Source organism: Colletotrichum scovillei (assembly GCF_011075155.1).
Source record: "Colletotrichum scovillei strain TJNH1 chromosome Unknown Contig00002, whole genome shotgun sequence".
In the NCBI taxonomy this organism is placed as follows: Eukaryota; Fungi; Ascomycota; class Sordariomycetes; order Glomerellales; family Glomerellaceae; genus Colletotrichum; species Colletotrichum scovillei.
In genome coordinates, this window is record NW_023336260.1 from 4,133,633 (window position 1) to 4,146,287 (window position 12,655).

General features: G+C 52.7%; 3 protein-coding genes across 3 annotated transcripts; 1 reads left to right on the plus strand and 2 right to left on the minus strand.

The window, feature by feature from the left end:
• Positions 1-261: 261 nt before the first annotated feature.
• On the minus strand, positions 262-1,794 carry HER10_EVM0010224 (uncharacterized protein; the record flags this gene model as incomplete). The annotated part of the gene is made up of 4 exons (XM_035479691.1): positions 262-542; positions 629-1,147; positions 1,193-1,341; positions 1,433-1,794. 4 exons carry the CDS (start codon positions 1,792-1,794, stop codon positions 262-264), a joined length of 1,311 nt encoding a protein of 436 aa, XP_035337614.1.
• Positions 1,795-4,365: 2,571 nt separating this feature from the next.
• Positions 4,366-6,996, plus strand: HER10_EVM0011659 (uncharacterized protein). The gene is made up of 3 exons (XM_035481083.1): positions 4,366-5,266; positions 5,333-6,541; positions 6,602-6,996. The coding sequence occupies exons 1-3, from the start codon at positions 5,085-5,087 to the stop codon at positions 6,837-6,839; spliced, it is 1,629 nt and encodes a 542-aa protein (XP_035337728.1). The 5' UTR covers positions 4,366-5,084; the 3' UTR covers positions 6,840-6,996.
• A 329-nt stretch (positions 6,997-7,325) lies between these two features.
• Positions 7,326-11,284, minus strand: HER10_EVM0002335 (uncharacterized protein). Its single transcript, XM_035472051.1, has 4 exons — positions 10,394-11,284; positions 9,553-10,269; positions 8,429-9,503; positions 7,326-8,370 (listed from the first exon to the last, which is right to left on the minus strand). The coding sequence occupies exons 1-4, from the start codon at positions 10,589-10,591 to the stop codon at positions 7,664-7,666; spliced, it is 2,697 nt and encodes an 898-aa protein (XP_035336969.1). The 5' UTR covers positions 10,592-11,284; the 3' UTR covers positions 7,326-7,663.
• Positions 11,285-12,655: the final 1,371 nt, after the last annotated feature.

The following is a 12,655-nucleotide window of genomic DNA, read 5'->3' on the forward strand; positions in this document are numbered from 1 at the left end:
ATGGAACTTCGGCACTCCGAGGTTGGATTGACTATGGCCAAAGGCCCCGTAATCGTCCGACGGTCTCCCGCCGTCTTCGTCTGCGCCTCCGCCCCTTTAAAGTAATGAGATGGCATCTGCCGCGAAATTTCCGAGAAGGTGATGTGCAACAACCTGTGGCTCACCACCCAGACCTAGGCCATTGCGTTTCCTCGATGCGCGTCTCTCACCATCCCGGCAACGAACCAACTTCATCTGATTCTCCTTCACCGTACATCAGCTCTAGATCTGGAAGTCAAGAACGGCAACTCGGCGGTCTTTCGATGAGGTCGCCGACACGATAATGACGAAGATGGACAAAACATCTTCCTCCTCGAGTCTTTTGCTATCCACGAGCGGCTCGCCCATGAAGCCAACACCACGCCAGACCTCTACTGACTCAGCGTAGTCTTTTGCTTTTGATGACTTGAGGATACGGAGAGATGAGTTGGTAGGGTCGGGTAGAATCAGGAAGAGGTCACCGGTTTTGCTGATGGCTAGGCGGCCGCGTCGAGGACTAGGTACTGGCCCGATGGCATGTTGAGTCCATCTTCCTGCTCAAGAATACTCGTTAGCTGAAATCTCTTTGAACGATGAAATCTGTAAAAACAAAAGCTGGGTGTCGTCATCTTGCCATTGGGAGATCGATAGTAATGCTTCCATAGATTCTCTGCATCCATCGTGTCGCGGTTGAGAACATGCACCCCGCCGTCCTGATCGACTGCCTGTGCCTCTTGGTTTGTCAAACCTCGCCCCTTAGGAATATCAAAGGCAACAAGACCAGGACAATCAGGTGTAATCGAGCCTCCATCTCTCAACGAAGCAATGGTCTTGTCGTGCCCGTTCTTCCATGTGTAACCCCCGTCGTCGCTATAAACATAACAGATGTTATAGTTATTATCGGCGCCATTGGGTCCGGCTTGTTGCTTGTGTTTCATATCTAGAGGATCATCCCATCCGTCATAGTGTACGAAACCGCGATACACCCATGTGATGTGTAGCTTACCATCACGGTGATCCATGCCATGAACGTATGGGTTATTCTGGATGCCTTTGAGGTGTTTTCCAGCATACTCATACAATCCTGTTGCGGCATGGTATATGTACAGTAGATCATCTCCAAGACCAGCTTTGCCATTCCTTATGGAGAAGAACATATCGTCGCCCAAGACACCAAATCGCGGGTAGGTCACGTAGCCGAAGTTCTCATGAGGTTGTGTAATGCCAGGAATGTAATCGAGAGTCGAAGTGAATACGTCTTTGGTCCATCGGGACAGTTCTGGATCACTGGCAATGCCTTTGATGGAGCGCCGATACCTCAAGCTTTTGGGAATCTGTCAGCGACGGTTGTCCTTCCCTAATGGTTTTGCAGCTTAAAGCTGTCGCATTCAATGAGAATGAGAAGCAACCTTACGTGTCACAATGATGGTCGTAAGATAGGTGGATGGTACCATCGCCTGGACAGATGCCCATCTGCACGGTATTGTGGCCATCATCAGTGGTCTGGTCATAATCGTCGAAAACTATCGTTTGCCACTCAGAGTTGGGTAGTTTACGCCGACTCATGCAGACGAAGAGAGGTTCTCGCTGAGTGTCATCACCTAGACCTGAGGAAGAGCAGCTACTGTAGAACACAGCATATTGCCAACCCTTGAAGGAGATGATGGCGTCTTGCTGGAACGCGTTCCCGTTGAGAACGCATGTGCGGTGAGCCGGGTCCCGACCCAATACAGTGACCACAGGGGCTTGAAGACGATGCACCTCGTTGAGTGACATCCCGGCTCGTCAGCGCAGGCAGGTCAGGGACAAGCAAAAGCGGGGGGCTTGGTTCGAGCTGGATTATCTTGGCGTTGGATGTGAGAGGTGGCACAGGAATGCGCGGGCTTGGCGTGGCACGATCGAGGGAACGGGAGTGAAAGGAGAAACGAAGAGGCTCATGGAGTGGCTTGCATATGTTTTCAACGTCGGGTCTTGGAGGACGAAATTTTTCCGTCCTGTCTCTATACGAGAATCGTTCGCGATGACGATACAGCGACGCGCCGACATTGAGTCGAAATTTTAGTACCAGATCAAAAGAATTCCGATAGTTCATGGACTAGAATAACTTCACAGTCCACTTGGGGAACTCTAATCATGTCTGAAGGCCACGAGGCAGCCGTGAAGGATGCACTCCCGAGTCCCATAGCCCTGGCCTGCGATGGTACGGCACATGCCGGACTATTGGTTCATGGATAGCTACAGCTGCAAAGGAGGCGCCAACAGAAGCAGTGCAGGGCATGACAGGTCTAGCAGGGCCCGAGGACTCGGATCCGGAACCAGACAGACATAAGGGGAGGGATTGGTATGTGGCATCGCATGATGTTGGCCGAAGGCGACCGGAGTGGCTCACTTAGCGTGTGGTGTCTTGAACATATCTGGAATATCTACAGCTACATGTACACTTGGTGACGAATATTAAGTTGGACCAACTATCAAATACGAGAGCAAGTCAACGTACGTACCAGAGAAAGATTGGAAAACTTCAAAAATAGAGTGTTGGCAGAATCAGACTAGAAAGATCCGGTCCTTCAGGTCAGAAACGCGGATTAATTTTTCCGTCAAATGAATGAGCTTCATGGCTTGTTGCCAAGCCTTAGGATCCAACGCCACGAAGTCGGGGTGGTGTCGCGAAAGATGGGAATGGCCGTTGGAACCCCAGACTCAAATCGTGTTTGGCGGGTGGTTGGTCGAATCACGATCTATCTTACCTTGGCTGGAATAGTCATTAAGGTCATCAAAAAAGTGCCAGATCGAGTCTGAGCTCAGACAACAAATGAGACAGAAGCCCAACAAGAGTCTAGACTGTGCCTTCGCTGAATGAAGACATCTACGGACGAGCTTAGTCTAGCTATGGTCAAGCGTCAACTGAGAGGCGCGATCTACTTTGATAAAGTCATTCTTCGTCTCTTGACAAAGTCAAAATGTTGCTTGTTGCTTGTTGACTTGCTGACGTTGTGTTCGCCCACAAGGTCAAGTCTGTCTGTGCCACTTCACCCACCTCCTCAGGCTCCTCTTGACCACCCCCGCGATCTCCAACACATCTCCACCTCTCCAACCCCATTTCTCCTACCCGCGCCCTTACTCCGCAGAATCCACCGTACGGGGATGGGTCGACAAATGGGCTATTGGATGGAGCAGAAACCAGTCCGGGACGTGGGATGAAAGGTGTGGGAGGCGCCGGAACCAAGTAGGCTCTATGGAGTACCTATTTATCAAAGATGCCTACTTCACCTGTCACTGGTTGTCAGAGACTCTTTGGCTCTTTGTGTTTGTGTTCCTGTAACCCTGTATGGATACATCGTCCCATGCCCGGACTTCCCTGTCAACGCATACGCAGTGAAGAAGAGACTAAACCAAGTCCAGCGCACTAAATGTCTGCTCCCTGGTCTACACTCGATTTGTACAGCCATTCATGGCAGTCTAACTCTACGGCCCACGCTCTTATTTCTTTGCCTTTTTGCCTCGTCCCTCTTTCTCCACCTTCGCCAGTAGCCTAAATACTGTGATGGGGGAGACAACCAGAGACGCATCTTCCAGCAAATCACGCGCCTTGCTCGCTGCAAGGAGCGGTCCACATTTCGGCGACGGAAACCATAACCAGAATAGCCACAGTTCGGAGAGCCGTTCGTCCTAGCAAGCATACGGATACTTTATTCTTGCTCCGCTGTGCGTACTCCGTATCCTGGGGCACCTGGGGAAGGACGGGACTCTCCTCTGGGGCCCCAGAGAGCCACGTCTATTACTATCAAGCTTGAACTGTTAGCATACGCCCCTGGTCTGCAGCCAGCAGGCGTTTTGTTTCTTTCATTGCCATGATGAAGCATTTCAAGGCATATGGGAGCTAACCTAGGAGACAAGGTTATCCATCTTTTCATCTCATTACCTTCACACCGCATTCAAGCTTCCCCACAGCTCCCTTATCAAGTTCATGGTTTGTATAGATGAACCGTGAGAACCATACTATCAGACTACCGACCGCGACGAGCTCAAGGCCATCACGTATCCGAAAAGTAGGTAGGATGCGCACGTGGATGCTTCCATCTTTCACCAAGGTCCTTCTAGTGTACGGCTGCGATGTTGGTCTCCCCTGGGTTCGCACCCTCGTATACTCGAGCGTCGTTCCTGTCGTCCATTCGACCACGGAGTAGAGTGCCATCCGTTCTGCCTTTAGCCTGCCAAGCCTAGTTTCTGAGACTAGCCCAGCCATGCCATGCTTGTTGCTGCATCCCATCCGGCCACCTCGACGGTCGACCTCCACCACCACAACCACCACAGTTACTACACACCCCCTAAGATGCTTGCCGTATCCCACCCTTTGCCGGAAGCCTCCAATTGCACGACCTGGTCGGCTGATCGCAAAACCGAATAGGTCCCCCTCTCCCAAGAGCCAAGACGTTCCTCTGCCGCCCCCGTCGGTCCAGCACCATCGGGCTGTCCTCTCCGTCCCTTCTGAATGGCGGAAAAATCTCATGGACAATTCACCGTCCGTCTTGGTACTCGTTGAGGCTCGGTTTTCTGGGGTTTAGAGGCACAGATGAGCGGACGAACGAGCTACACTAGACAAGATAGGATTGCAGCAGGGGTTCTTTGGGTTCTGGACGGGCTGGGAGACGCACAGGATCGATTGCGACCATGGCTCTCTGAACAGTTACTCCTCACCAGCACCTCCAATCCCCTTTTCCCCAGGTTACTCTTTGCTACATGTGAGATGGCAAATTGCTGACTATTCTGACAGTGAGGGGTCCCCGGGTTTCCACCCATCTGGGGAAAAAGACGAGGGTCCTGATCAGCAAAAGAGGGAAAACACCATTAGAGATTTCCGATATATCAGGGCCGGCTGCCCACACCCTCGAATCTTCGCTTTCTTCTCTTCGTCGCTTCGTCTCCTCATCCAGTCCTCAACCCATCACCCACCCCTCATCACATCTTGAGCTGACTCACCTTGGCTCGAGATCCAACCATCACAGGGTGTCGTGTCACATCGGCCACCAGTCATTCAACTGCGATAGCAACACCAACCGCCCAACATGACGGCGATGCAAAAGATTCTCAAGAAGATCGTCCACAATGAGTCCATGGAGACGGACCCCGCAGAAATTTACGGCTGGAGAGTCTTCGCGCTCGCCGCCTCCGCCTGCTTCGGCGCCATGTCATTCGGTTGGGATAGCTCCGTTATTGGTGGTGTCGTTGTAATGGAGCCCTTTAAGAAGTAAGTGTCGGCTTGGAGAGCATATATCATCATCAAGTACCAATAAACTGACTTATCCACCCATAGCGACTACGGACTCAAGGATGCCAAGCCCGTGGAAACTGCCAACTTGACCGGTAACATTGTGTCTACTCTCCAAGCCGGATGCTTGGTCGGTGCTCTTCTCGCCTCCCCCATGACAGACAGATTCGGTCGCAAGTGGTGTCTCGTTACTGTCGCTGCCATCATCCTCGTCGGCGTTGTCCTCCAGGCTGTCTCTTCCGGTAGAATCGCTGCCATCTTCGTCGGTCGCTTCATCGCAGGTCTCGGTGTCGGCGGTGCCTCTGCCATCAACCCTCTCTACGTCTCCGAAAACGCGCCTCGTGCCATTCGCGGTCTCCTCACTGGCATGTACCAACTATTCATCGTGACAGGAGGCATGATTGCCTTCTGGATCAACTACGGCGCCGAGGTCAACCTGACGGGAAAGACCATGTACATCTTTCCTCTCGCCATCCAGGGTCTGCCCAGTCTGATGCTTCTCATCTGCATGCTCTTCTGCAACGAATCTCCCAGATGGCTGGCTCGCCAGGACAAGTGGGAAGAGGCCAAGAAGATTCTCTCCACTCTTCGTAACTTGCCCGAGAACCACCCCTACCTTGAAGACGAGTTCCAGGAGATTGTTGACCAGCTCCAACAAGAAAGACAGCTCATTGGCAACGCCACCTTCAAGAACCTGCAAAAGGAGATGTGGACCATCAAGGGCAACCGCAACCATGCTCTCATCTCCATCTTCCTCATGATCTGCCAGCAAATGACGGGAACCAACGCAATCAACACCTACGCCCCTACGATCTTCAAGAACCTCGGTGTCAGCGGTCGGTCCACGCCTCTCCTGTCAACCGGTGTCTACGGAATCGTCAAGGTTCTTGCCTGCATCTGCTTCTTGCTCTTCATGGCCGACTCTCTTGGCCGTCGTCGCTCGCTTCTCTGGACTTCAATCGCCCAAGGCTGCTGCATGTTCTACATCGGCCTTTACGTCCGCATCTCCCCGCCCATTGCCGGAGAGCCTGTACCTGGTGCTGGTTACATGGCTCTGGTCGCCATCTTCCTGTTCGCCGCATTCTTCCAGTTTGGTTGGGGTCCGGCCTGCTGGATTTACGCCTCTGAGATCCCGGCAGCTCGCCTTCGCTCCCAGAATGTCGCTCTTGCTGCTGCTACCCAGTGGCTCTTCAACCTCATTGTCGCCCGTACTGTCCCGAACATGCTGGCTACTGTCGGTGCTCACGGCTACGGGTAAGTGATTTTCTGCTTGGACCTTCCTTCAAATTAACATTCAACTAATGTTTGTGACAGAACCTATCTCATCTTTGGAAGCTTCTGCTTCTCCATGTTCTTCTTCGTCTGGTTCTTCGTCCCCGAGACCAAGGGTATCTCCCTGGAGCATATGGATGCTCTGTTCGGTGTCACCGATTATGACTCTGACAAGAAGTTGAACCACGACAACTTGAGCGAGACCAAGGGCTCTCCCGCCGAGATTCAGGTTGAGTCTACCAACCCCGCCCACGCCCACGTCCGCAAGGAGTCAGCCTAGGCGGATTATGTTCGGAAGGAGACATGATGCTAGGATTTGTGAGGAGACGCTATAATGTCAAATGACGGAAAGCTGTAAGCGGGTTTGATCTTAGATGAGATTTAGAACGGGGTTGGAATGCGTAGTGGGAAGTAGCCCCTAAGCACCTAGTTGCGCCATTTGATACCAATCTTTTGAGACCAAAACCACGCACGGCAAAGGTCTATGATCATAACTCAATAAGGTTTTGAATTCTCCATAATGCTTACTCGCCAAGTGAAAACCCACTGCCAAGCCTTACAAGCCCTAGGCTGCGAGCGATCGCCCTCGACGTTCGCGAGGTACCATACAAGTCTCAGGTTCTGCCCTGCTTCCCCTAGACCCGATCGGCCTTTACTCTCAAAGTACGTAGTAGGTTTCATCGCCGCGAAGAAGCTTCGGCTTGAACTATTGCTTAAAAGCGACTGTATAGTTCGCATACCTTTGCAGAACCGCATGAAGCCTTGAGGGAGATAGGACTATTGAAATTACGCCTATAAAACGCTGCCCATTGTTTGCTTGCAGCCGGGTATTGCTGGGTTTACATCATGCAACGATCGCTGGTGAAATTGACCATGAAACGCCGAAACCCATCGGGGTCATTTGGATTACCCCAAAATACCAAGTCGAACCATTCGACTCGTGCCCATAGTCCCCTATCCTTTTACCCCCTTTGCTGAGCCGCAGCATGTTGTCTGGTCTGGAAAGAGACCCCGCGTAGACGCCTAAAGTAGCTCCGTGATAACATATGAACGAGAGAAACATATCAGAACACGCTCGAAAGTGTATCAAAACCAAACCTCTGTCTACTGTCCTCCTGGGGCCCCCGCTCCGTCAAAGATGATGAGCGGCCATTGGCCGACGGGGGCTGTGACAGCAGCCATATCGGCCGCTGTCGCCGCCTCCGTAACAGAAGTGGGATCCCTAGACCCGCCGCCCAGGGTCAACAGGGCATTAGCGCTGTATCTATCTTGGCTGTCTGCCATTGCTGCTGTCCAGTCCTGCCAGGTATTCCCTTGTGATGCTGATTGTCTCCAGAGGAGCTCCGCCGCAGCCGCAGAGCCGGCCGGGTCTGCAACATGCTGAGTGGCTTGGGATGCGAACGCAATCAGTGGGTTGGTCTCAGCCGTGTTGTCCTCCCCGTTCGTGGGCTGCGTAGCCGCAGGCGTATACGCGTATCCATTGTTTACCTCGAAATTACTTGTCGATGCCATGGTGTTGGTGCTTGGTGGCTGCTCGGTGTAAGCTAGAGAAGGGTACGGAGTTGTCCCATTCTGATTCTCCGCGTCGGAGTAGAATGCTTTTGTAGCCGCTTCGTCGGCACTTGCAGCCAAGGCCTGCGCTGCTTGAGGCTGGGACGTAAGTTGAAATGGTGACGCCTCTGCCGTTGATGGTTCGGTCTTGATCGCTGGGGGAAGTGACGACGAATCTTTTTGTTTTTGGTCGTGTTCAATCCAGCTGATTGTCCTTTCAATAATGACACTGATTTCGTTACTGATACGTGCGCCAGTTCCTAGATATGAACGGTTAGTCTCCAAGTTCCGATTGATAGATTCAGAAGTAGGATTTACCCAGTAAGGAGACAGTCGCATTGATGATCTCCATCCAATCCTTCATCTCCTCTCGAAGGGTTGCAATCTGATTAGGCGTTGCCTCGAACCTCCGTTCCCAGTGGGCGACCAATGTGGTGAAAATGGCGGCACCGTAAACTGCCATTTGGTACCACGTGGTATCCAGAGACTTGAGCTTCACGAGGCTCTTGACGGCATTGAGCATATGCGCAGCAGTCTCTTCGCATATGCGGGCATTTTCGAGGAGAAACTTGCGATCGGTAGTCATGGCCACGGATGGATGGCGTAGACACAATCGAAGCTCAAGGGCGTACATCTGTATGTACAGGGCATACATACGGCCTTCATGTTCATTTTGCCCTGGGTTGATTTGGAGCGATTCGGGGAGGTTTTCCTTCCAGAGACGAAGCTGTTCTTCTAGAGAGTTGACGACATCAACGTAACTCTTAGGGTCGCGCTTGACACTGTAGATGTTGGAGTACATCTCCATGAATAATGGCAAGATCTTGAAGCCTGCCAGCCCAACGTGATACGTACAAGGCGTCGTTACCGACGGATCGACGCCGTCTGGCGTCAGGGCCTCGTCGGCGATCGGCTCGGGAAACTCGACATCGTACTCCTCAACCGTGATAGGCATTGGCCGCCCAAGGCGCCCGTTCAGAGTGACATAGACGAGAAGGATGGTCCACCAAGTGCGCTTACGGATCTCGTTCTCAAGATTCGTCGTCTCGCCTGGTCCCTTCATGGCGCGGTGCATGTTCAGGTCGATAGCGCGATGGAAGGCAAAGTTGGTGACCATGGAGCCGCACCCTGGCTTGGGGAAGCTACGACTGTGAGCGCAGATCATCGCCATGGCCTGCACCGCTGCCACTGATTGCGAGGATGCCAAGTCAAACATTTTGCTCAAAGCATAGTGATAATGCTTGTTCGACAGTTCGTTGAGTTGGGATCGTGTTTCCTGCTGTTCCCAGTTTCGCACGCCGTATTGGAAGTAAATGGTGGCAAAAACCATGTGTACCATGACCTGGTCAGGCACACTTGCTTCGTAGCCGGATTCGTCGTACATACGAGTGAGCTGTAGATGGTCAGAGCCGACAGACTGGAATCGGCATAGGCCTACTTACGATGTTCATGAAGCTAGGCTTGTGCAGGACTGGCAGAAAAGGCCAAATCATGAGAAAGTACCATTCAGAGTAAGTGAAGGCGTCGCTCCTTGAAGGAAGCTCGATGTTGACTGTAGGATTGACGTTCATACTGGACTGCAGGAACGATTGTAGGGACTTGTTATACAGAGGCTGCGCATCCTTGGCGTCTGGGACGGGCTCGTCAATGTCGGGGGCATCGAACGAGGTGACGTCGATTGTCGTTCCCAGAATGGACAGCTGAGTGCCCTTGATTGAGCTAAGGGGTGCACTGTCAGAGCCCACGCCCAGATGATTATGGACGGGACGTGATTCGAGCGTCGATCGAGGGAATGAGCGACCACCGGCGGGTTTGTAGTTGTAGTTCTTGACCCAGACGGAACCGACCTTGGTCCAGGCATCCTTCTCGTTGGGGTCTTCGATGGCATTGCCCATGTGGTCATAGGTTGCGCCAGGAGCCGGGTAGTTTATGGCGTACGGAGACCATTGGTACGGTTTGACCTCGGTGCCGTTGTTCTCAAGCAGCTTTTCGAGTTCGCGGATGTGGTTCATCATGTCGGTCTTTTCCCTTTCGAGCTCTTGAAGGTAGCCTCTTCTTTCGGTTCGGCCGGTGACGCGATCGGTGACGAAACAGTCGAGATTCTGACTGATGCAATGGGAGCATCCTTCGGGGAGGGCATCGCATCGAATCTTTCTGACCTAAGAGTTATTGTCACGAGGGTTAGTACGGGGAGGCTAAAGATGCGAGCGGGAATGTGATAATGGGGCTATGTAGTATCGTGAAGAGCTCGGTATGAACTCAAGAGGAACAGTCAAGACGTACCTTGCATCTGTCGCAGGCCTGACCTGTCCGAGTGTACGACGACAGGCGATTCTTGACAACAGAGGAGAAGTCTTCCTGGCCGCCCTTGTCGAGTCTCGGCAGCTTCACCTTGGGCGCGGGTGTGGTGGAGGCGACATCTTCAGAGGGAGTAGCTGCATCGCCAGCTTCTGCCGGTCGCTTGGGTGGGCGACCCGGCATGGTCTATTGTTTTCTCTCCCTCTTCGTCTTCGTCTTCCTCCTCTCTTTCGATAGCAAATTGTAATTCGAAATTGGCGCAAATTGAAGCGAAGAATAAAGTGTCACTGGCGACGCGCGGGACGGGAAGAAAGTCGCGACGGGGATTGCCGTGGATGGTGGAGGTTGCCGCGTTTTTAGGAGACCTGTGCGCTGCTGAGGTGCGTGCCGGAAGGAGAGCCGGGGAAAAGCATCCAGTGCCAGGGGCCAGTAATGTAAGGTACCTACGCAACTGGGGGCGCGGGAGCTGATGGCAAACGCAAACGCAAACGCACTGCGGCACTGGGGGTGAGGTGCTCCCGACCTGTCGGGATGCGGGAGGGCGGTACAGCGGGCGGGTTCCAGACCAAGCTACCCGTAATTGAGCCTGTGAGGGACCTTGCCTCACTGAGCTTGAACTCCTCACTCACTGAGGATCTGAGACGCACTTGACCCGTTCGTTCACCAAGAGCTGTGCGTGCCAATCCCAAGAACGCTTGACACTTGATTAGCTTGACGCTTGACACGCGGCGCCGGTCTAGAAGCAGTGCTCTAGATCTACCTGATGAGACCTAAACTCCCAATCAGGCTGGCTGATAACGCATTCCAGTAGCTCAGACAGGGAAGTAAGACGAGTGAGAGGTGTGGTGTCTGGACACTGGCTGAAGTGAGACTTGGTAAGATTGGACGAGTGGTGGTGCTGGATCCTCGTAAGATTCAACGGCAAGATGTAAATAAGTCTTTCTCGAACCAAGTGCCTGTAACCCAACGATCCAGATACCAGGCATTCGTTGTCTGTAAGGCATGAGTAAGAGTGGTATGATTGTGATGAGATGTGAAATAGGATATGCTGGACTTGGTATTCGACTTTCAACACCGAGCCCTTAGGAAATTACTAGTGAGTGAAACAGGCAGACCAGGAAGAAAGATGCGCATCTCTCAGCATGCCAGGCCAAGCGTACGAATTCAAGTTCGCTTTGATTCAAGATTGGGTCCAAAGAAAATCGAGTCGATGAGATTCGATGAGCGATGAAGTGGCGCATCGAGGCGTCGGCCGACAATGGACGGGAACGAGAGATCCCAGTGTTCCAAGGTTCTAGTGCCAGGGCCAAGGCCGTAGACTAATACTAAAATGAGAACGAATGTATTACATTTCAAAGTCTAGCCCTCAAAACTATCCGTCCAGACTCAGCCTGTCCGTTGTTGTCCTACCACCAGCTCGATACGATTGCAACCGACCCTCCTTTACGGTCGGCAGACCCATATGTTCATGGTTCCATCTGCCTGCCTCGTTGTCCCTGCCCCATGATGTCCTGCCCATGTCTCACTAGACTGTAAAGCGTAGTTTGGCTTGTCGTGACCGGATCCTTCAAAGGGAGCCCACGAGCCTCCTTTGTGTCCTTCCTGCGAACGTAGGTATCGGCCCAAGTACCGCCCAACCATGCTCAGCTTGCGGCAAGTCTTCCATCGTTCGTAGACTACGCGGCAACGCCGCCGAGCGAACTCATCAGAGCCAAGTAACGGTACAAGGCACGCGGGTATGGCTGGGAGATGTAGGGAAACAACTACCTGTACCGTCCCGGATTCGGGCAACGTCTACTTTGTTCCACATGAGACGCCTTAATTAGCGAGACGCCCTACGGCAAGTCAATCCGAGAACATGGAACCGTAGTCAACATTTCTTCTTCGAGTAAGTCGACTGCCCTCACTCTCTTCATGAAAGCATGCACATGCAGCCCAGAGACAGAGTGTCAAGCCTTCTTAGATATTCCCCTTCGATGATGGCTTTGAACAGCACTACCAGATGTCTATGGCTATGAAAGTTTTGCCCAAGCTCAGATGTCACCGTTTACATGGCGCGTATACATCGTCATCGTTGACCTGTTATTGAAGGCTGAATCGCGGAGACGAGCAGCCCAATCAACATCGGAAACATGCCTTCACCTAGCCCATGAGTGCCGCGTCACAGCAGGGCTGCCGAGGATGATGAGGGCCATGCCAGAGGTCGATGCGTCCGAAGAGTTGGGCCAACTGACATGTCCGTTGCAG